Genomic DNA, 25,869 nt, shown 5'->3' on the forward strand with positions numbered 1-25,869 from the left:
TATAAGCACAATCCAGACATAACCACATGGCATCTCCTACACACAGTTTCACTTCATTATCAATTAACTGCATGGCAAACAGAAACTTCCCTGGGGTAACCAGTGCACCTCCGCACTTCCAGCTCATTCTCTCAGAAACACCGGCTGCCTGGCAGGCAGCCCGCGAGGGGGCCGTCCCAGAGCTAAACACAGCCATCTTCCCCAACCTGCTGTGTGGTCCCCCGCTTTAAGAAATAAATGCCCTGTTGATTTTGCAGTCCCGAGCACAAACTATCTTGTCAGTGTCTCAAACTTCCCCCTGACCCCCACAAACCCCCGGACCACTGATGCAGCTGTGCTTTAAACCAGATGGTTTTAATATGGAACATGTTTACATTGTGCAGTTAAGATGAAGGATGATCGTTTTTTTCTCCTTTAATCCCTCTAGTCTGTTTCGTCCACTGCCTGGTGTTTGCAAATGGGATAACTCAGGCCATAAAGATAGGAGGAGTGGTGAAAGGTTAGATAGAAGATGGAGCAGTACATCTGCTTTAGAAGACACATTGGCAGGATCTAACTCTCAATTAAAACTGTTATATGTGTGCTGAGTATCTCCTGATAGTGACTCATCGAAAATGTCCTCATTAAACCGTGACTCCATGTACTGGACATGGCTTAGAGTCTGTTTATGCGACAGCCCAGTGGCATCCACATACACAGGACTGGATTGTGCTGCACACAGCAGGGTAGATCATCGCCATAGAAACCAGGCTTTGTTGGTCACCACAAATGAAAATGATTGAAATCCAGGTTTTGACCTGTAGGCATCCATCCATCCATCCATCTTGCAACCACGTATTCTGGGCTAGGTTGCAGAGGGGCATAAGGTGCACCAGTTAACTTCATTGAAAGTGAAAACCTGGATACTTTTCTTCTAAATCTTGCTGCTGTCAGCCTTGAGTTTTCTCTAATGTGGCCCCAAAAACAGAGTCTGAATGGTGCATCATTTGCAACCATCTCAAGACAAATCAGAAGAAGCCAAGCCAATAGCAAAGGGTAACAATATCAGAGCGACCTAGGCCGGTACGGCTTGCCCTCCTCATGTCTACCCTCTATATCACAGCCTCACGCCTGCAGAGAACAGAGCTACAGCCCAGAGCCCTCAGAACAAGGGAAACCAAATGCAGGCAAATTACTACCCAGCAGTTAAGCCTGAACGCGAATGGAACAAGGTGTGTAATATGCGATCCACCATGTGATTTACTGCAGGGCGGACTGTAAAGGGCACCTTCTAGGTAGAGACACCACCTCTAATTGTTGTTTTACTCGCAGGTCCAGGGTCATGAGACATAAATAATGACTGCTGTCATATCCTGCGTCCTGACATCGGGCCGATGCACATTCGTGTATATATATATATATATATATATCGAACTTAATTCGTTCAGAACTCTGGATCGAATCCTAAAAATTTCGAGTTCTGATCGAATTTTCCCCATAAGAAATAATGGAAAACCAATTAATTGGTTCCCGGCCCCAAAAAATTACACCGAAATATGTTTTTTTAGCATTTACACACAAAATGAACCGGACAAAACAAGAAAAGCATATACTGTACTAAACACATCTAAGCAAATTTATCAAAACAGTAATTTTTAAAGTAAGAAAATAAATGTATCCAAACAATGTGTAAAGTTAAAAAAAAAAAAGTGTCATTCCCCGATCGTCTGCTCCTTCCGTGTGCCACGCCCCCTCGTTAACCCTGTGTGGAATCCCCGTATGATCAGCTGTTTCTGATTGTTGTCATTAGTCCTCTGTATTTAGTCCGCTTTTCAGTTTGTTTCCCCAGTCCGGTCATTGTATTGTCCGTCTGCGTTTTGCCTGCCTTACCTGTAATTAAACCCCTTATTCCCCGATACCCTGACGTCTACGCCTTTGTCTCTGTTCTGTCCCCACTCGGCACGACAATATTATTATAATTAAATGTATTAATGGTTTATTATTAATATAAAAATAATTAATAAGAAATCTTTATTTTTAAATGTATTTTATTATATAATAATAATTACTGTTACTGTCTATCATTGTCTAAATTTATTTTTACTGTCTAAATATATGTATTCAGCTAGTGTAAACATGCACGATGCTATCACAGTGAATGTGAGGCTAACTGAAGCGTTACGTGCTGCGTGACTCATTTCCCCGAGTGTACAAGTTATCTTAGGTCGGCGTTCACGGTTTGACTTCTGAGATTCAGATCGAGTTCTAGGTAATTTTTTTTTTTAACTGGTTGGTTCGACTTTTAAGAAAATCGAGTTCTAATGAGTTCGAGAACTGAGGTACCACTGTATATATAAAGGCGGCTATGCTGTCAAACCAGCAATAAAATTACACACACAGGTGAAAATCCACTCAAAAGAAAAATTGCAAGATTCCCAGCTACTAGCAGGGAGTCACTGTGGGTGAACAGCTACTGAATATGCATTGAGAACAATACCGATACCAACACCAATACAACAGAGGCTTAACCCTCATTGATTATGACATGAACCAAAAGGGAAATTATTAACTGAAGTCTCAAAGTTGATCAGCAATTGTTCAAAGCCTGAGAAAACAACTCGCTAAATTCATGTTTTTTGTTCTGTTTTATTTCATTGTGACATACAGTGCCCTTTGGGCTTGACTTCACCTCTGCCAACTGGATTACGCCACAAAGCCAGCAGGCTAGGGTGATGAAATGGAAAGTGAGTGATTTATATATAAAAGTCTATAGGCACAATCACCCAAGGAAGTCATGAGCTATTCCTGCCTTTTGACAAGCAGGTTGGAGAGGGATATCTCTGTTCTTGGTTCTTCCCATAATCCCTTGCTGGTGCCATCCCACAAACGAGGGAAAGGAAACAGCAGATTGCCCCATGTTCTTTCTGCAGAGGTTAAGTGCCTGAAACATTTCATTTCAGTGTAGTCAAATTATTTGTGTTGTGGTTAAACAAAGACCTAAATGTGTGTGTGGGGTGGGAGACGAAGGGGGTAGTTAACTGGCAACACAGTTTGCCTTAGATCAGCTATGATTGGGGTTTGAGGGACAGATCAGAGACCTTGATTGGTGTGTGAGGGACAAATCAGGGGCTGTGATTGGTGTGTGAGGGACAGATCAGAGACCTTGATTGGTGTGTGAGGGACAGATCAGAGGCCGTGATCGGTGTGTGAGGGACAGATCAGAGGCCATGATTGATGTGTGAGGGACAGAACAGAGACCTTGATTGGTGTGTGAGGGACAGATCAGAGGCTGTGATTGGTGTGTGAGGGACAGATCAGAGGCCATGATTGATGTGTGAGGGACAGAACAGAGACCTTGATTGGTGTGTGAGGGACAAATCAGGGGCTGTGATTGGTGTGTGAGGGACAAATCAGGGGCCGTGATTGGTGTGTGAGGGATAGATCAGAGGCCATGATTGGTGTGTGAGGGACAGATCAGAGGCCGTGATTGGGGTGTGAGGGACAGATCAGAGGCCGTGATTGGTGTGTGAGGGATAGATCAGAGGCCGTGATTGGTGTGTGAGGGACAAATAAGGGGCTGTGATTGGTGTGTGAGGGACAATTCAGGGGTGTGCGATAGCTTGGATGCATGTTCAAATGTGGAGAATTTTAGCCCACAAGTGTGGTGGATCCTCCTGAGCTCACCTGGAATACTACAAACACCCATGTCACTTCAATTCAAGCAGGAGAGAAACAGGAATGAATTGATTGCCATAAAATGTTATGTTAGAAGCAATTAATCTTTTTAGCCCTGAGTAGAAGACACCAAGGCAGGAGTGGAGGACAAGATTCGAGTATATATACAAAGACTCAGTGCTGTTTATCTTTAGATACAAATGGAAAGCGGCAATATCCAAACAAACAAAACAGTATCATGTATAGATATGTCCACCAAAAGTCATGTTAACACTGTGTTCTACCTCAGGTGATTAGTATCATCAGCTTGTGGACAGTGCAAGAATCCAAGAAACAAGAATTGGGTCTTTTTTTTATCATTAATGATCCTCCCTAAGTATAGCAGTCTTTCACATATAAATATGGCAATAAACATTTATTTATTTAACAGATGCTTTTATCCAAAGCAACACAAAACTGAGGAAGCAGGGTCTGCCAGTCTGAAGAGCAACAGGGGTCAAGGGTCTTGATCACAGGCTCAGCAAACAAATCCCTTTCACTGTCTAACTTCAGGTACAGAGTCCTTACCCACTGAGCCACAGATTGACTGAGCGGCCTCTGCTCGAAGACCCTGGGATACAATGCCTTCAGACATCTGTGTCTAAGGTTGCATGGCTGCCACAGCGAGATGAAAACATGCACCTCCTTGACAGGAGCTCTACAGGAGGGTTATGATATATGCTACACAGACAAACGCAGTTATTTCTGTCTATTAGGCAAACCTCTCGCTCATAACAAGGGCTATGACCCTGTGTTCACAGCTGCAGTGATTACCCCCCCCAAACCTTATCTTCCTCGCTCCCTCCCCATCTTCAACAAGTCATGTGCTCTGCGGGCTCCTTCAGGAGAAAGTAAAAAGATACTTTTGAACACCGCAGTGAGTCACCGGCCCCAGCCGGCACTGATGTGGGCCTCATACGCTTAGCACTGCGCCTTAGGAAAAATCCGGAAGTATAAGTATTCATGGCATTTCGCAAAGCTGTCATTTTGTTGTCAGTTGAACAGCACCGGATCTGCACAGCACTTATCTGCTGCCTCGGAGCAAGGCTTGCCTATGAGCACTGAAGAAGCCCAGCCAGTAATTACGGAGTAGGGGTTGGACGGTTGGGCAGGCAGCTTCTGGTAGGTGCTTAGATGTTAATGAGCGTGCTCACTGGGGACCTACTGATTGGCTCACACCATGGCCTTGGGGAGCCCCCCCCCCCCCTCCCCAGTGGATAACACATCCAGATGAGCCCTGCCAAAATTTATGCCGTGGGGCAGCTGGCATGGACAGTTGACCTGCCAAAGGGAGTTCAGCTGCCCCTGCGAGATTGAAGGTCATGAGGTTTCTGCTGTTTAGCACCCACACAGTGGTCTGGTGAACTACAGAATGTAACACAGGGAGAGACTATGCTGGCACCCTGATTTCCTTATACTATAGGTTTGCAAGCCCAATTGAGCCTGAGGTCACTGGCAGATTTGGGCTCAGGCCAATTTTTTCCTGTATCGGTTAGTTTCGGATCGAGCTTGGGCTTGTATTTGTTGTGCTAAGGCGGACACCATAACAGGTTTATAGAGAAGACTTCAGAATTGCCTAGTTATGCTTTTGAAACATCACATTTGTGTAAAAGTGTGTTTATTATGTGTGTCTTACACAACATCAAAAAAGTTGGCTACAGGTATAAGTTGGTTTTGGGCTGAGAAATTCCATAAATATTTGGGCTTGGGTCAGTTGGGCCTGGGCTGGGCTCACACTGACATTTCAGGTTCATGCAGGCCCATGCTCATACAAGTTGAAGAATGCAGGACTTTAAATGACTGGGCCAGAGAGGTTCCACAGGCTGCTGGACCTCCCTTCCCAGACTTGCAGTGAAAGCACATAAGCACAGTTACCTTCCGTGATGAGAAAGCACTGATAACACTTGCACCTCCTACTGGTGGGAGAGTGAAGAGGAATGTTAGGGTCCTACCCTGCCGCCTTTCTCCGAGTAGCACGGGCATCTTACACTGCAGTCCCGCCCTGAGCATGCCTCCTGGAACTTGGAACCCTGGAAGGGAGGGGGGGGGGGCATTGGAGGAGAACATCAGCAAAAGGGTAAATATTCAGTGCATGGACCGCGTGCATGTGTGCGGAGTAATCTCTAGATGGCAGGGTTGTTGCCCTACAGGAGTCACATGGTCAGGGACTGCATGCCTAGTGCTGCGAGTCGTTATTTTTCCAAGCTCCCGCCCATTTGAGGATTAGCGGCCCTCATCTCCTTATGCCACTTAACAGAGATGACAGAAGCATTGGAAGGGGGGAGAAGTGGACCACACCAGAGAAAGAGTAGGAGTGGGATACCACAATGATCAGGTGTGTAATGGCGGCCTTGCAGTTAGCCAAACTTAAAATGAAACATAAACTCCTGATTTAGCCCCATTTTCGTTTATGAAATTCTGAGTGTGTAACTGCTGCATCAGGCTTACAGCTTCCCCCCTTGCTCAATCACTATCACTGACACAACTGTTACAAATGCATTATGTAATAATGCCACACTATGTAATAACTCGACAAAATGTAACAAATTTCCACTTCATTATGTAACAGCACCCGCATTTTGTAATAACCTGCCGCATTTTGTAATAAACAGCTTGAAAGCAACATGTAATATATTTCCCTGCATTTTGTAATAAATTATTACATATTACAGCGGTTATTACAAAATGTGGGAGTTGCACTTTTTCAATGATGAAAATGTAATACCGTGTGTTATGTAATAAACAACCAAGATGGATATCTTCATTGACACTTTGTCAAGTTATTACATAATGCATTAAGGGGAAAATCACATCGTAGCATATAAGACTTTCCAGTACAGTATAATTTGCTTTGTGTGTCGGGAAATTCAAGAAAAGGACTATAAAATATGCCAGAAATGAGAACTAGGAAAATAATTAAGTGGAGTTCCAGTTATGCCACCAAAGAATAAGGATAAGTAAAAAAAAAACAGAATAGAGACAAACAGTGGAGCAGGGAAAGTGCACACTTCCTTTTAGTGCCTTCCCTATACAATACATTTTAACCTATATGAATTGTGTTCTCTTGCCAGTCCTGTAGGGGGTGCTAGTGTGTGACAAAGAAAACTTGTTACAATTGATTATAAAAGATTTTCCAGGTGTCATTTTCTCTGTAAACAGTTTGATAAACTACTTTACCAATTAGATACAAGCCCAGCTGCTGGGTGTAAGACTGTAGAGAGATTCCCTGTTCCCTCAGTTTTTGCATTCATTTTTGTGTGTAATTCTAGCCATTTCTCTTCCATGTCAGACTCAGAACCAGATTCCCGCCTCCATCTTGTCCTGTTCTCAAAGCACTCTCAGCTACAGACGGCTGATGCCCATGGGCCACAACTGTCAGCTCAGCTATATCAACACATTCATGAGAAACTTACTCATGAGAAGCAAACTGATCCAATTTAGTAATCAATTTGATGTCTGGCCCTCCCAAATGAGCAGTCTGACAGCTGTTGACACTTTCTGCGCAGTAATGCTCACAAGCCGCACCAATCATTGCCAGATCCAGGCTGCGTTTAAGAAAGGCATTGGCACAAGCTGGAACAGCGAGACCACCTGCCTGGGTATCTGAAACCACAGCAAATTGGATGAGCCCACTGGACACAGGTCAGGTTGAAGGCTGGAGTTAGCAAATCACAGAGACGATGAGACCTGCTTGCAGGCATGTAAATGCAGGCACCTCCAGGGATTGGATATAGAATCCCACCTCCATTCTGTGTGTTTGGAGTTTACATGATCTGAATGTGTGGTTCGTATTCCTGTCTGTACCTGCAGTCCATGACATGTAGTTAAGTGATATGGCATCTATGTGATTGTGTGAGTGTGCTCTGTGATGGCCTGGTATGTCATCCATGGATGGATGGATGGTTTGTTGAATAAATGATAAGTAAATAAGGCCGAGGGGGCCGGCCTTGTCAACCAGGTATTTTCCTCATGAAAGATGTTTTCAGAACATCTGTTACGCCATCGTAGCCTTGAGATTTCCCATTAGAAACAGGGAAAAGTGTGCCTGTGTAATGAAAGGCAGGCTTAACAAAGCAAAATCACCCAGAGGAATATGGTGACACTCCAGTGGGCTTAAGCAGAGCTCATATGAACCTTCATCAGTGGAGAGTGCATGTGCAGACATGCGTGTGAGGCTCCTGTATTCTATCCATGTGAAAGGTCCAGGTGTGCTGTCTTAACTGTGCTCTGGGCCTCCACCACGATCCCCTCACTGGTCTCCTCTCCTTCCCGCTGCTGCCCCTCACCAGCATGGCGGCGGAGCTCAAAAACACCTTAGGATGTGGTGCCTTCCATTTTCGGGTGCGGCTGCCGTGGCAGTGGTGCAGAAGGAGAGGAATTCCTCAGCTCCTCAGTGAATGCAAACAGAGTGGTGGGGGGATTCGGGCTCAGACCCTCCCCTGCTTTTGTGAGTCAGTGAGCTTTTCACATCCGGCTTCCCGTGTGATTGTATGAAGACAACGCAGGGTGTGGTCTCATTACACCCAGACAGTGTGAGGCACAGTCTCATTATACACACTGTGAGTGCCGTCTCAGTACAGACACTGCTAAAGGCACTGAGATTGAGTGAGGGCATCTATAAATGAAACTTTATGATGAGGGCAGTGCTCTAAATGCCCCAGAATGTAGCAACTGCACAGGCTTACATGCATTCTCTTAAGTCCTTGAATGTTTACCGCTGCGTGCACAGACGTCCTTCCCAACATTCAGGTATAAAATAATCCTGCAGCTCTGCGAGGCACACTTACCCTGAAAATAATTAGACCATTAATATGATTTTATCAAATAAAAAGGTTCAGAAGCAGAATACATTTAAGTAGTTTAATACAAAAGGGGAGCTGTGTAGAGGATCTCGGCCTGCTGCTTTCAGATCTGCCCTGTTAACCAGCATTATCATGTAACTGTCACGTTGCATAACGCAGGTGGAAACGCACACAGCTTTACACTGATGACTTTTAAATACCTCGTGACAGATAGGCCTTTTCATTGGCTGGGCAAGCTTAACATTCTCACAAGACAAGCTGCATCTTCTCTGGCTGCTTACAATGTGCCCTTTACTCACTAATGCACACCGCTATGCACACACAAACACGCCAGGCTATGAATCGAGAAGAAAACCTGCCAAAACACAGAAGAAGAGACACGTACGTGTAGGATCATGGCCGTTTCGCAACAGACAGGTGGTCTCCATCACAGTTCCCTTAATGTTTATTAACCCTAAGGGAAAAGCCCCCCCATTCCATTCTCTCACTGTCTATAAACAATGATTCCTTTCAGAAAGTCCCATTAAAGACCATGATCCAATGTAAATAGTTCGCCAAAGTCCCTCTCCTGAAGGCATCAATAGCTTCTCCCTCTCATGGATAGACCAAATGAGGAACAGCAGAGTTACCTACACATCATTAGTTCCCAGAAGCCTTTGAGGGCATCCAATAAAAAAAGAAAACAAACAAACAAACAAAAAAACACAAAGAAAAAGTCCCACCCTGTATTTTGAAGCTGCATGTGTATCTTCTGCTAGGGGACACCATGATTTCTGCATTCAGCCATTTGTCTTGGTGTCAGTCAGAGATTTTGAAGGGTTGAGCCAAAGAAAAAAAAACTTGACAAGAAAGACAGGGCTCAGCATGTTAGGCTGGCTCTTAATTACAATTGGTTCTTAAGATTCAATGCATAAAAGATGAAAAAGAAAGGTGAGGTTCTTGTGCAGGCTATTGACACCCTGTGGGATCTTCTTCACCGGTTTTACTGACTCCCACCCCTGCCTCGGCCAGCGATAACCACCCTGGGAAAAGCATGCCACACTAATCATGCTGCAGGGGAAATGTTCAGGAGAGCGCATGCAGAACAAAGACTGTTGTAACAGTCTGACCATCTGCAGCAGCCAGAACACTTCAAGCATAATGAGCCCTGGAGCAAACGCAGGGGGATCACCCATCACATTTCCTCTGTGGGTGCCAGAATCACCTTTGCAGGTTTCACGATGGATCACCATCACCATCTCCAATGTCTGCCCACGTAACAAGGTGTGCCAGGGTCTCTGAGTAATGGAAAACCCATGAAATCTCTGCTCCCCAAAGCATGGAAGCAGTCCAGCTGGACACCATGGGAGCAAGGTGCTTCACATGGAAACATCCTATGTCCTCCATTCCCGGTGATGGAAAGCCATGTCATTCAAGTTTATTATAACTGTGGGAAAGAAAGCATTCTTCTCCAAATATGTTTTCCCAATATAGATATATTTTTACTTAGAGGTGAATTACTTCACAAAAACATTATATTACATGGTATCGGTACAGATATGTTATATAAGTGTACATCTGAAAACCAGACATTTACAGTATATTAGCAGACTAAACATTAGTTTATGTTTCAGCAAACTTCTAGGCCTGGATTTCATTTAGACTTTCAATTCAATTCAATTCAATTTGATTCACTTCAATTCAACTCAACTCAACTCAACTCAACTAAGCTCAACTCAATTTTGTTTGTAAAGTGCATTTTCACAACATTACATTGTCTCAAAGTGCTATATGGTATTCCTGCCCAAAGCCTCCAGCGAGCAAGCCAGAGGCAACGGTGGCAAGGAAAAACTCCCTAGAAGGAAGAAACTTTGGAAGGAACCAGACTCAAAGGGGGAGCCGGGGGCAGACAGGTGATGGCACGCAGGTGCTGGCACTGGTTCTGATGACAGGATGAGCAGTGGACTTCTTCCTGGCTGATTTTCTTTGCACAGACCAAGGCCAGGTGTGCCCCAGGGGTAATGGTCACAAATCAAAGCCGTGCTTCAGGTAGTCTTTGCACGGTTGGAGTGGCACAGGTGGTCTGTGTTCCCAGACCAGGTGTGCCCATCCTCAGTCAGCTTTATGTCGGTGAAGCACGTGTGGGCTTCTCTTCTGAAAACTTGTACACTGTTTCAACAATCTCAGCTACTGGTACAATATGAAAGCCTTTTCTCCAAAGTTACAATGTGTTGCTATCAGGTTGAGATCCCGCCCTGTCTATTTATACTTGACAGAAACGCTGGGCTCAACCGTTGTATGTTCCTGTGTGTCTAAGCCTTCATATTAGTGAATCACTGTGGCTCAAAATTTCTGTGACTCTGTGTATCCGTAAAGCCAGTACATGATCAATATGTGAGAGCTTACGGAAATGGGGGGTCCAGGGAGCAAGGTGGGGGGCAGGGGTAAGCAGATATGACAGGTGTCACATATACACACATGACTTTGACTATCAGATTAGATATGACACATCGATACTGTATTGTTGTACTGTGTCCCTGATGAATCCACCCCAAGGAATTCCTTTTAGCTATCTATATATATATATATATATATAATTTAATGTGGGGCGGCATGGTGGTGCAGTGGTTAGCACTGTTGCCTCACACCTCTGGGACCTGGGTTTGAGTCTCCGCCTGGGTCACATGTGTGTGGAGTTTGCATGTTCTCCCCATGTTGTTGTGGGGATTCCTCGAGGTACTCCAGTTTCTCCCCACGGTCCAAACACTTGCTGAGGCTGATTGGCGTTGCTAAATTGTGCATGTGTGAGTGAATGGTGTGCGAGTGTGCCCTGCAATGGGCTGGCCCCCCGTCCAGCATTGTTCCCTGCCTCATGCCATTGCTTCCAGGATAGGCTCCAGACCCCCCATGACCTAGTAGGATGAGCAGGTTGGATGATGGATGGATATTTTAATGTATACTCATTTAGAGAAATATATGTATATAGGTATAGTGCAAATTATTACTCCTCTCACCCTCATTGTGATCTGTCTTGTGTGCTGTTGTGTTTTATGTTGCACATATGGTCATGGAGAATGACATTTCATCTCACTGTATACTTATTGTGTATTGCTGGGATGACAATAAAGCTCTACTTACTTACTTACTTATGACTTATGTTCTCTCCATCTTTAATGACGGTTTGCAGAAGAAACTTGATTGGGCCCTAGAGTGCCCCTCCCCTGTCACTCACCAATTCAAAACATATAATTGGCTAATCATAAGGCTGGCCCCTCTCTATGAATTATGGCCCCTCCCATGGTCCCCACCTTAAAAATCCTCGAATCCCTCCTCTGGTGGATAGACACAAATAGGAGACTGGTCATGATTCTAAAAGAAATGTGTTATATTCCTAACCCCCGGTCCTTATGTTCCTACACCCCCCTGTTCCTACAGTTAACAGTGTGTTATGGTTATGGGATATGAGATATGTAACTTAATAGTGTGTGAAGTACCAGAAGTCAAACAGAAGCCTTCTCTGAAAGTGTAGAAGTGGCTCAGTTTGTCGTTGTGACCTATGTGCATCTCCATTTAAATGTGGCGGGAAACTACTTGCCCCCTGGCAAACCCCCCCACCTCACTGTCACCGAAGCCACTCATGCATTCCTGGGAGGTCAGATGCACCATCCCCACGGCAACTCCTTCAACCACATGTATCATTAACTGGATTAGTCCCCCCACCCTCCCACTCTACACTCTACACTGCAACCCCCTCCCATGATTTACCCCTCAGCCACACCCCCTTCACAACAGGCACACCCTGAAAGCTGGGTGCAGGGAGGGGGGATTTCATACAGACATCATTTCTGAGACACACTGCTGAGACATCTTGTGATATGAACTTTTATTTTATCTTTGAGAATATCTATATAATTTCAGCCTTGTTCTACCATTGTGCAAGAACATTCATTAAAACCCGGGGACTGGTTTAAAATCTCATAATTGTAACGTTACGTTCTTCCACTGGCCTAAAAAGTTTTTAATAATTGTCAAAAGGCCTAGTAAACCAGTTCCCCCTTCCTCTGAAAAAAACAGAAAGGGGAGTTTACAGCCTTGCAATGCCACATCCATGACCTTTGACCTTTTGCGGGTGGGCATGCCCTGTGTTACTCCACTCTTCCAGACCCAATGCCTAAACTGACACTCCGGGAGTCAGGGGGGTTGGGGGATGGAAGGTTGTTCATGGGTAAGTTGGTGGTACAACAGGAAGGGCTGTGTGGTGTTTGTGATGCTATTAAAACTGTAATTGGATCCTTCCAAGGATTCAACGCAATATTACATTACAAAGCCCTCCCCCGAGCTTACACCATAGGGGGTTTACGTAGAAAATGACTTCACCCATCACACTTGGCTTCTATGCTAGGCCAAGCATTGCCTAAATAGATGCAAATGTATAAACAAATAAGATTAAATCACAATGAAAAAAAAACCTTATCTGTCCATTTCAGCATGGATTCCGTGCATTTTCAAACATGACATAAGCATTCAGGCACAAATGCCCATAAACATCAGCAGCTGCCTCATCACTATAAACCTTCTGTAGAGAGTAACTTTAAAGCCCATGGCCTCTTCCAGGTAGGGAGACCATCTTAGTTGACAGAGACTGTTCTTTGGCAAGAGAGAGAGATTGTGCACCCATCTCCTGCCTCTACGTGTCCCTCCAGCTCTGGTCATCTTACTGTTTATATACTTTATTTTTGCTTACAAACTGAGACCAGACAGCTGTCCAGCAAAGGAAATAAAGACACCATATGATGGTCTACACTCAGTGACCCCAACGGATCTTAGACAGCATGACAATCACAGCACCAGTCAACTAAATGTGGAGGGGGGAGACGAACTGGGTTGGGGAGCATTCATTTATTAGTTCTAAACTTCATAAATCTCTTTCTACGGTAAACAGGAGTGATTTCAAATATACCTTTCTCATTGTTTCTACTGAGTTACCTTTTCAGGATTATTAACAAAATCCACTGCCTATCTGCTTTCGAGAGCTAAGACAAACCATCATCGATCTTGTTGTAAACTACCAATGAACCAAGTTAATAGTTTAGCCATCAGATTTTTAGACCTACATGTGAATGAACTACTATCCACCAAAGGCACTGAACAAAAAAGTATTGATTGCACTCTTTAAGTGACCCCTGTTAATATTATAAAGCAACTCTGGTAAAATGTGGAATTATGTTCATACTTTGCCAGTGTCACCACCATGATTATTTAAGAACCCTACCTCTCAGGCCATCCGTATTAACAAATCACAAAATTACGTGACATTACTATCACACTCCAAAAGAAATCTCAAAAGAAGCTCATTGCCATTTAGTTATGCAGTGTAATATGGGTCACTCTGGATGCGATGCCAGTTCATCACTCTGGAGCAGTAACACAAGCAGACAGAGATACCAACGCACCTCAGCCAATGGTCTGTTGGACTGCGAGATGATATATTGTGAAAAAACTCAAAATTCATAGAGAACCAGAAACCACCCAGAACCCCAGAGACATGAGACCACATTGCAAAAACTCAAGCATATGCAAGATAAGAATGCAGAGGTTTAGAAACAGGTCAATCAAAGGCCTGTAATCTACAGAAACTCATGTTACACAACATACAATACTGGACCTCTTAAACAGCACTTTCATCAATCTTTCATCAGTGTGACAGTGGGACATTCCTTTTAAGAATGGAATTAACATTAACCATGACACTGTCACACTCAGTGCACCCTGTCAGTTCAAACATGTCAAATATTTGGTTAAACTTTTCAATATTGCATTTTTGACATTTTTTCAATGGGAAGGTAAACACAGATGGACATATCCACACAAACCCAAGGCACACTCTGCAAACACACACATACTATGCACAGTTATAGGATTATCAGATATCTACAAGGCCTTTCACCATTTCCTCTTTAATTATAGCTTAGAGTTTTTCCACTATCCCCGGTAACCTAATCATAGGCATTCAAGCCAAACAGCCATACGAACTGACAAATTAACACAACTAAATACTAAACTCAGATACTCCCTGCTTACAATCTGCTAAGACACGGTCATTATGTGTGGTATCTGACCAATTCAGCTAATCAGTGCATTACATTTGAGCAGACACTTTTATTCCTGAGAAAGCAGAGACATGCGATCTCTGGAGCAACTTGGGGTTAAGGGTCCAAAAGTGAAACACCCTGCAAATCCGGGGACCTTCTGATTACAAGCCCAGCACCTGCAAAGCCATACACACTTCTCCAGATGGCTAATCAGATGAAAGTGAGCAGGTAAATTCTAACCAATTAAATGAGCTGCAAACTCGCTGCACGAGTCTGGAGAGCCATGTGAACAGAAAAAGCTACACAGCTAATGAGATTATCTCACACAGGCCCCTAAGGACAAACACACACAAACCCACATTCATGTACATACATATCTGCACACACACAGACAACAATACAGAGGGATTTACTTATGGAATGTAATGGAAATGGGGCCCAGTAAGCTCCTGAGTCTACATTCCTAAAAGAAATTCTGCTCCATTTTGTCTTTCTGTCGGTATCGCTTTTGGGGAATGCGTGTTTGGATCTGACACGCTTCTGCGTGGCTCTCCCCGCCTCACTTTCAGACCTGGGGACAAAATATGAGCACATGGGCCCCAAATGATGGATTTCTGAACACCTAACAGACGACAAAAATGCTTCTTCGTCTTTATTTGGAAGCTGGAGGTAAGATGCCCTAGGCTAGCCACCCCAAAGTTAAGAGTTGGCCATTAGACCAAAACCGGCCTGTGGCGTGTAAAGAGTTAAACACAGTGAGAAAAAATGTAAGAAATTCTCTTATCAGACCCCATCTATCACATTCTTCCTAACTTGGATAGTGCCTCTGATAAAGATTTTATGGACAAACAACTAAAGAACTAAACAAAACACTGATGAATAAGTAAAGGAGTGTCCAGTTTGCTTATGCGTATCTGTGGACAGTGTGTTGGTCTGGAATGTCCATAATGGTATGCTGGGTTTGAGAAAACCAGGTTCTTCATCCAGGAATGATGAAGCCAACAGGGCCATACTGGGAGACAGAAAACCGTGGAACTTTTCTGCTTTCACCATTAATGAGACAACGTTTCACATTTTACAAGCTGCTGTGTCCAGCTTACTGTCTTCCTCTCAGGTACAAATTCTTCTACAGTGATGCTTCATGTTAGATGCAGAACTGCTTTGAGCTTTTACCTTAAAGTCTCTTCGTCTAAGTTTCACGAGTTTCAAGCTGATGTAAAGTGACTGGAGTGTAACGTCCTTCCTTCTTTTTGAAGCCTAGATTTTGGTCCTTTGTCTGAATGCTCCTGTCTCAGTATCTCTGTTTCTCCCAGGTATCTTTTTGTATTCAGATGGAAATATTGGTCCGACCAAAGGCGTGTCGGCTTCAAGTCCCGAGTCACTGAGACTGAATGTGAGTCTGCCCCAAACTGAGACTGAATGCGAGTCTGCCCCAAACTGAGACTGAATGTGAGTCTGCCCAAAACTGAGACTGAATGTGAGTGTGCCCCAAACACAAACGGAGGAAGTATATTTACCCAAAGCCTGTGTGACCAGCCCAGCTGCTGCAAAACTTGAGCCCCGAGAGCTTACTAATGTTCCCAAGAGCATCCAAATCCAGACTTTATACCATGAAGAAACAGGACCATAGGGACACAGGTAGACAGGGCAAAGGGAGGTGTAGATATAAAGATACAGAGAGACACACAGATAAGGACACCAGAACACAGAGAAAGAGGTACATGGACAGAATTAATATAGAGAGAAATATCATACACAGCAGCAGTAACATAGTTATACTGAGCAACATAGATGTCGCAGACAGAAGGCTTATGCATCTTAGAACTCAGGGCTCCATGAAAGAACTACACTAAAATCCTCTTGCTGGGAAATGCACCTACCGGGTTGGCTTTCTAGCAAAACTTGAAGATCTATCTGGAGCAACAAACTCCAGCAGAAACTCATAAAGCTCTTGGTGTACCTTAATACAAGCCTTCCTTTGTTCTTTATTTGCCAAAATTTCACAAGGTCACTAATAAAATGAGGCGAGGCAAGAGGTAAAAAATCAGGGCATCTGTGGTGGAGCAACAGTAAAAGTTGAAGATCGGGATTGTTCTTCTGGCTGGTTTAGGTAGCGGTTCAGAACATCTCACCACTCTACAGTGACACGTACTGCTAACAAGGTGTGTGGAGCTGATAGTTGAATGATGCAAACAGCACTTTACTCCACTATATTACATAGATTTACAAAGTCTAAGTAGCCTGTAGCCTCTTAGCAGCCTGTAGGCTGAAGAGAAGGTTTCCAGTTCCACACACGTAGGACGAGGTGAGGACTTGTTAAACAGCGATCGAGAAAAATAGATAATAGACACCTCAAACTGGATGATTTTTTTTTATTACAGACTATCCATCCATCCATTTTCTATGCCCACTTCTACATCACTGGAGTCCAGATCATGGAAGCTATGGGTACAAGGCAGTGAACCACCTAGGATGGAGTGTCAACCCATTGCAGGGCACACATGGACACCTCTCACATTCATACGTCTGGGCAATTCCAATCAGTATGTTTTTGGACTGTGGGGGGAAACCGGATTACCTAGAGAAAACGCCATAATGACACGCGGAGAACATGCAATCCCCACACACATGGAGCCAGAGTGGAGACTTGACTCCCAGTCCATGAGGTATGACACAACGGTGCCGACCACTGTGCCGACGTGTCGCCTCCAACTACATACTAAACTAAGAGAAAATAACTCAAAATACAATGACTTTTCATGGCTGAATCTCGTGTTTTCTTTCTCCACAACTGTTTACCGTGTACAGTCTGAGGGGCTTAAAGTAACAAAGGACAGCTTAGCCGTGAAGGCAGAGGAATGTACCGGCTGTGATTCTGGTCTAGTGGGCACATACCTTCCCAGCACTGGCACGGAGCTACGGATGGCCGGCCGCATGAACCCAGACAGCAAGCGTCACGCACGGGGGGCGCCGCACCCTTTGGTAACACTGGGCAGTGGCACCTGATCAATCCTCACAGCAGCACAAAAACTACTCTGTCCAACATCATCTGCAAAGACACGCAGCTCTGTCTGCTGGACACACAAATGCCTCCAACCGACATTCAGACAATCTCTGGCTGCACAGACATCACTGTGCAGATGTCACCCTTATCTCTTTAACCAACAATGGGCTCTTTCTCTCAGGCAACGAGCTGCTATCTTGTACAAAATGCTTGGGACAGCCTGCTGAGGTGCATCCTGCTAGATCTGATGGAGAAAGACGACACAAAGGAAATGTAGAAGAACCACCCTGAATGTCACATATAGGTTGTCTGGTCTCCAACAGCAAACTAGGAACAGCATGTCAGGGTGTCTCCCCTGTAATCCATGAAAAATGTGGAGAACTTCGCTAGGTGATATGAAAGATGGACTGACAGCTACTTCTATTTAGGAGATGCTTTTATCCAAAGTGACGTACAATTGTGAAAGCAGGGTCTGCCAGCCCCTTTAGCAATTAGATTTAAGGGCCTTGCTTGAGGGCCCAACGATGAAATTACTCTGCTGATCAGAGGATTTGAATTGGTGACCTTATGATCTCAGGCACGTGATGCTAAAACCTGCTGAGCCACACGCAGAGCAAAAGGCTGAAGAAATCTCATGAGGCCGTGTTAAGGAGGCGTGAGGGTGCAGTGAGTTCCAGTGGGTGGCTGGCAGCCCAGCAGCCACTTTTAGTGACCAAAATGCAACATGGCACCAGAGTGACAAGAAGTGGTGGGGGGGGCGGGGTGGAGTCACACATTGGTCAATATAACAGAGGGGACTGAATGGGAAGAAAGGCCATCAGTAATGAAATTAAAGAACTCTTTAATTTGGGAATGGAGTGAATTGGGGCGTTTTCTAAATGACCAGTTCATGACTTTTGCACAGCATTTGCTTGCAGACAAAACAAAGCCAACTGTTAATTTATGACTGGCTGGTTACGATGCACAGCTGTACCTGTTTGCACAGCCCCCACTGTCGAGGAGCTGCGCACAGGAACAATTAGCTTTTTTTGGGGGGGGGGGGGGCAGGAATGGTCCAGATATCTGCAGATACAGATAGTCACCCCCTCAGAGAGAACATTTCCACAGTAACCTAACCCTCCTGCTCACAGCTCTTGACACACATCAAAGAGGAGGGTACAAGGTTATTTCAGTACAAGCTGTGTGGTACAATAACTGGAACATCTGTCTGCTGCACCGAGTTATACTTTTAAAACTTCTTTTGAGCAACACAACAGAAGACAACTGCATTAACGCAAAACATCTCACGGAGCATGTTTCTAGAGCAGATAAACTGAGCATGCTTCATCTGCATTGCCCAATATGTGGGGGAATATAGCAACCATTCAGGCTGTCAGCTAACTCCCACTGATCAGGGAATTAATCAAAGATAAACCACCGTCCAACTACAAGCCCCTCAATGGTAGCTGGGTACCATTGCTGAGTGTCTCAGTAGAGCTGGAACGTGCCGTCAATGCAGGCCATAGTTTCTCACGTGACTGCTTACGTCTGTGAACGACAAGCTCACCAATGACTGAGGACTTTCTGTGTTCTAACTCAAACAAATTTATGCTCACGAAAGAACAATCCACAAAAGAATCAGGAAACTGTAGGTAAGACGACCGTGAGGTACATTTAAGTGTCCATGAATGAAATAACTGCACAGATGAAATGATGGAGTGACTGGATAATTAAAGACAGCAAAACATTTTAAAGTGAGAATGAGGCTAGTACATTTCCTGTCTGTGATCTAAATCAGTCAAGTTACAGAAATCAAACACTTTTTTTTCTTATGCGAGTTAATGCCATAATATACAACAAATCCTCTGTTTGTACAATGCACTTAATGTACTGAATGCATTAAGGTTTACAGAGAAACTTATAAACATCCACCTAATTGTCTAAACATACCACATGAAAGCCCACAGTTTAAAAAGAGCAAAATTCTCAAAGCCCAATCATATTAGAATTTATCACTGTATACTGCCATGAAAATCATTTTATCACTCTGCTTAAGAGGGACAGATGTATACAAGTGGGTTTTTAAATAGCAGTAACCGTGGCATACGGATTTTTCAGCTGCAGTCCAGCTTTTCCACCAATCAGCTGCCAGAATAAAGGCCACATAGTCCCTCTCCAGTAAGATGATGCCCTGTTACTGGCTGATCATTCAGCCTTATCAACACCTGCATTATTTTTTTATTGCCATGCAGTTACTCTTTTCAGTTCTTTAGGAATGTTGTTACATCCACCTCATTTGCCCCAGGGTGCAGAAGTGCTTGGGCCCACGTGTGTCCTGCCCGTGGGTGGCCTAGGGCCACACCCAGAGGTGCTGGAATGCTGTCCCCCCCTCCAGCGGTGGCCCAAATGGAGTGCCCCGACACTACTGCTTCAGGAGAGCACGTTACAGCGGAGTATGTCACACTTATCAGCTGCCAAGTCCTCTGGTATGTGATCTCAGAGGCTAGATGGTACTGCAAAGCCGCCTAAAACATGTCAGAAGAGGCTGATGTTTTGATTTGAAGTATGTAGATGTGACCAGTGCAGGAGCAATGGAAATAATGCCCCAGTATCTAATTTCAATGATTGAGAGATGACTGGGCTGGAGAAACACGAAAAAGCTTCAGACAAATTTCTCAATATCACAGCATTCTTATGTTGGCTCGCATTCAAAAGTTAAACAATAAAAAATTATTTTATTTTTTTTTGCGATGCAGATTATTTTTCAGGAGATAATTAAGAACAGAAAACCCAGCTTATCTATTTTTACATGAAACTCTACTACTAAAGAATTTGTTCTTAAGTGCCAGTGGTATTTACGCATCTGCTTTTGGCCGGTGGTAATAGAGTCATTAGCAGTCTGTTTTTTTCACTTGATTAGTGTATTTTCACACTGCCCCATTAGTACCTTCCTAGAACAGCCTTTATTCGTGCACACACTTGCTGCAGAGTGCACACACACGGCGGCATGCACTCAGTCAGGATGCTGGCAACATCAACACAGTGTTGGCATTAGCCTTTGTACTCACACGTGATTTATATCCAATATTATTAGCCTATTAAATATACTCACATGCAGTTTAAGTCTGAGGCCATTTGCCATCTCACACTCACACCTACCCAGCTCACGCCTCAGCGACAGCCATGACACTACTGCTACCCACATGACATTCTCATCTAGCAGGTTACTTGGGTATTAGCCCGGTTCTGCCATCATCCTCCTCAGGTTCTTGAGACTATTTTAGGACATGAGCAGCTAAAATAACTGGGTCAAATTCAGGCTGTTGACAAACTAAGGCCCTGGTGCAGTCTGGTTGGAACAATAGGCATCTGTTCAGCTCATTAGTAAAGAATTCTGAACCTATTGCAGCAGACTTGCTGTGAGTTGAGTAAAGTATAGGAAGCAAGAGCTCTGGGATCGTCCTACATTGAAGAATAAAATGCTATGTCCTATTCTGTGCCAATATGAGATCTGATTTGTCCTGTATTTCGTGATTAACCCCCCCCCCCACACACACACACTTGGCAAATTTCATCAGTGGGAGGACTGCCATCTTGTATTTCTTCAGATTGAGAGCAGCAGCCCTCCCCAAATACTGACAAAAAGAGAGGAGAAGCAGGGCAGAGAGAACAGCTGCAAGATGTCTGTGTGGTAATTAGCACAAGGAGTTGAATCAGGTGTGTTAAATGAGGGGAAACCCAAAACTGTGCAGGGCTCTGGCCCCCCAGGACTGGAGTTGAGCACCCCTGTACTGTATGGACAAAAGTGGACACTTGGCCATTACACCTACATGATATCCCATTCAAAATCCATAGACATCAATATGGAGTTGCAGTTATAACATCTGCCCCATTTGGAGTGGTAACAGCTGCTGTTATTCTGGGAAGGCTTTTTAAATGATTTTGGAGTGTGTCTGTGGGAATTTTAGCCTGTTCATCCAGAAGAGCAGTTGTGAGGTCAGGTACTGATGTTGGATGTGAAGCCTTGACTCGCAATCTCTTTTCTTGTTCATCCCAAAGGCGTTCAGTGGGGTAGAAGTCAGGGCTTTGTGCAGGCCAGTCAAGTTCTTCCACACCAGACTCATGCACCCATGTCTATATGGACCTTGGTTTGTGCACTGGGGCACAGTCATGCAGGAACAGAAAAGAGCCTTCCCTAAACTACACAAAGTTGGAAGCATAGAATTGTCCAATGTCTTGATATACTGAAGCATTAAGAGTTCCCTTCACTGGAACTAAGGGGCCCAGCCCAACCCCTGAAAAACAAAGTTGGTACAATGCAGTCAGGCAGGTAATGTTCTCCTGGCATCCGCCAAGCACAGACTCATCACTCCACAGATCTGGTTTCCACTGCTCCAGAGTCCAGTGGTGGTGTGCTTTACACCACTCCAACCGACGTTTGGAATTGTGCTTGGTGAAGTGAGGCTTGTTTGTACAGTAGGTGCTTGCATATGGAAGCCCATTCCATGAAGCTCCTGAAACAGTTTTTGTGTGGAGTTTAATGCCAGAGGAAATGTGGAACTCTGCAGAGGATATTTTACATCCTCTCTCAAAGCTTAAAGAGTCAACAGAGTGTTGGAGACTTTTACGCACTATGTTCCTCAGCACTCGGCAACCCCGCTCTGTTACCTTACATGGTCTGCCACTTTGTGGCTGAGTTTCTGTTGTTCCTAGACACATCTGTTTTGCAATAATACCACTTACAGTCGACCACAGAATATCTAGCAGGGAAGAAATTTCATAAACTGACTTTTTGCAAATGTGGCATCCTATGAAAGTACTATACTTGAATTCACTGAGCTATACACAAAAACCCATTCATTTACAAACGTTTGTAAACCTGACTGCACGGCTAGGTGCTTGATTTTATACACCTGTGGCAATGGGTCTGAATGAAACACCTGAATTCAATGAGTAAGAGTTGTGTCCCATTACTTTTGTCCATATAGCTTATATGTGCTCCCAGACACAGTTGTGTCCAACTTCACAGAGTATTGAATAACTGATTTAATTAAATACAGCTCATTGTGAAGGTGCCTGACCAGGACTAATGAACCTTGTGGCCTTTAAAAGTCAGACCACCTACTGGCTGGGCAGTAGGGGCTAAAGTGCAATGGATCATCCCAGAACCTGTAGAGAAAATGTAACCCTATTACAGACATCCAAGATCAGCCAATGTCAGCGTACAGCAAGTCTCTCCTGTAGCAAGTGTAATCAGCAAGAAGCCAGAGAGTCTAAACTACTGCCATTTCTGCAGCAACTCACAGCAAAATGCATTATCAGTCTCAGTCATGATGGGGGAAATGGAAAAAAGAACGAGAAGTTATTCCAGCAAGGTAAACAACTGTAGGAGACATCAAAACATCTGCAGATGTGCTGTGAGCTTACATCTATTACACATGTGCAATGTAAACGGTCTCAAAATTAATTATTTTCTTATAAATAAATTCCATCATTGACGTCTTTAAGAGGATTGATATCTTGGCTTCTCTTACTGTATTCCCCCATTAAGTGAAAGAAAGCTCTAGCTAAGCTCATTAGTAAGATAAAGTGCACCAACACTGAAAGATTTTTGAACAAGATTTAAAACGTTTTTTTTTTAACATAGGTCTACCTCATTAGAGACAATGAGGGATATTTTACATCCTCTCTCACAGATTAAACAGACTCTTTGCACAATCCTTTGCCTGAGGCTACCTATACCTGGCTGGAGAATTGCAAATCAAAATGATGATCGGTTGGCGCACTTTTCAGAGAAACATTCCCAGAAGGTGGAACCTGGAGCAGGAACAAGCTCCCTGACAAGTTTTACCACAAAGTCCTAGAATTCCCATGGTGGATGAATGGGAAGAAGCACCATTCAGGGGCATAATGAGAGAGCAAAAAATGCAGGAATATAGCAGCCCCCATCCCCCCCCCCCCCCAGTGCCAGGAGTCAAATATCCCACAGAGTAATGAAAAAACTGTTTCCAGGTATTTTATTTTTTAAATTCTGACCCAGTGATTTGTACAGAAGACACACTGATGTGGTCACAAGCTACTCTTCAGCTACTGACATTTATTGGCTATTTACATCATACATTAAATATATTTTATACTCTGACAAATATATCTTTTCAGCCACGATGCAGCTGAGAGGAGCGTCGACGACAGATCAAAATGAACGAGCCTTGAGGTGCAGGGTCGAGCTTTCCGTGGGAGACCTACACAGATACTTGACCTACCTCTGACCCCAGACTGCAATCGTACAACATACTCCTTACCAGCTGTCAGACTTGATTTGGAGTGTGTAGGTATGATCAGCGCAGGAGCGACTGCCAACAGAGTTTGTGTCTGCCCCAAATAAATTGTTAAATTGCACATAATTTGCTCAGCAGATATGTTTTGATCTTACTTAACAACGATCTGATGCAGTTCAGCAGCAACTAAAAGCACCACCCCAATATACAACATAGGCCTCTAGGCACTCCTATGTGCCTTATGCCAAATCTACATCCCATCCAAGTTGAAAGGCACTAACCCAAATCTCTTCGACTAATCACTACATTTTATTCACGTGTGCTAAATTATGCACCTTTCAGATTTACATGGTATCTTCCTGCCTCTGTTGTGCCACCCGCACTGCACTGTACATTTCCTTGTCATTTCTTTCTTTCACTAGAAGATAAATTATTGTTCTGGGAGTTATTTTTGGAGAGTGTGCGCCCTGCGGTGTGTTGGCGCCGTCCCCAGGGTTGGTTCCCGCCTGTGCCCGTTGTTCTTGGGATGGGCTCTGGGCCCCCCGCGATCCCAGTAGGGATTAAGCGGTTACGATAATGGATGGATGGATGGAGTTATTTTTGTAATGCTGATGGATAACAAAAAAGAATCCAACCTGGGGGCTCAATAAGGTTCTAGAACCCAATTATTCAAATCACGGTCCTCGAGGTCCGAGCACTGCTGGTTTTCCAGCCTACCTTTACCTGTGAGCCAGGTGTGAAGCCTCTGACCAATCAGAATCAGTAATTATTAAACTAACTACCTGGGAGAACTGAAAACAAGGCCTGGATTTGGAATCGAGGTCCAGATTTGAAGAACCCTGTTCTAGACATTAATCTTCTAACCACTCATCCTGATCAGAATCCTGGTCCTATCCCATCCTATCCCAGACAGCACAGGGCACCAGGCTGGGGGACACTCTTGGCAGAATGCCAGCAAGTAAAGTTCTATATTTGTTCACAAATCATTGTGCATCACACTTTACTTTGATAAGCAACTGGGATATTAAATCCAGATTCAGATGAAGCAGGGAGTTCAAAGGGACACTAACAGAGCCCCTGCTGGATCTGGGGTACAAGCCGACTTCCTTTACCACAATACCACCTGCTGTGCACTACAGACTCTATGTCTATATACCGGGGCAGACTGACAATGACTTGGGGGAGGGGGTTTCCCGTGATATTTTTTGCCACCGACTAGGGGGGCGGGGGGTGCCCCTTGGTATATTTTGCCGATCACAATCAACCAGCTCTGCCACCAATGACATTTTCATCCACACAGATGGACCGACAAGTTGGGCATTCCTGGTATATGGGCTATATAATGTCGGGCTTGGGGAAGAAAGACCAGCCCTTACAAGACCAGCCCACTGAGAAAATTCCAATGCAGATGGCCATTCTGCTCCTGCTATAGACTACCAATTACTTCCTAGGCAGTATGTGCACATATTTTCAGTATATGAATCTTATCTGGGAATTCTGTTGATAAGTAGGTAAAACAAATTTTGTTATCAGTGTAGGCCGCATCTTCCTGCTGACAGATCATCAGTCATGTTCTCTAAGGGACTGACGGAGACACACCAAAATACAGTGGTACCTCGGTTCTCGAACTCACTAGAACTCTTTCTTGAAAGAGAACTCGATGTGAATATCAGAAGTCGAACCGTGAACGCTGACCTAATATAAATTGTACGGAAATGAGTCATACTACAATGCAATTCTTACTTGAATGCCTTCTTCACAGACTGGACGATTAACCAAATAAAGCAGCGCAACATTACAGTAACTAACAATAAATAAACCACTAACTTACGTGTACTATTAGAGCATTTAAGTCATTTATTTAAACTTTATTTTACCAGGAAAATTAACTGAAAACCAGTTCTCACTGCTTTACGTGATATTCCGGAGAAATAGCAGATTACGCATCGGAACTGCCTGGGATACAAACGGCATGCGTGTAACTAAACTCTTCAGCCAATAAGGGCAAAGGTGTGTCGTCACGGAGGCGGTTCCAGTTTGTG

The 25,869-nt window shown here is 44.2% G+C and overlaps 1 protein-coding gene across 1 annotated transcript in view; it reads right to left on the reverse strand.

The window, feature by feature from the left end:
• col4a6 (collagen, type IV, alpha 6) overlaps positions 1–25,869 on the reverse strand; it is a 66,060-nt gene that overhangs the window by 33,875 nt on the left and 6,316 nt on the right. The window contains exon 4 of the mRNA XM_023816380.2: positions 5,646–5,723. Within this exon, the coding sequence (XP_023672148.2) occupies positions 5,646–5,723 (78 nt within the window). The remainder of the gene's footprint in view (positions 1–5,645; positions 5,724–25,869) is intronic.

Source organism: Paramormyrops kingsleyae, chromosome 10 (assembly GCF_048594095.1).
Source record: "Paramormyrops kingsleyae isolate MSU_618 chromosome 10, PKINGS_0.4, whole genome shotgun sequence".
In the NCBI taxonomy this organism is placed as follows: Eukaryota; Metazoa; Chordata; class Actinopteri; order Osteoglossiformes; family Mormyridae; genus Paramormyrops; species Paramormyrops kingsleyae.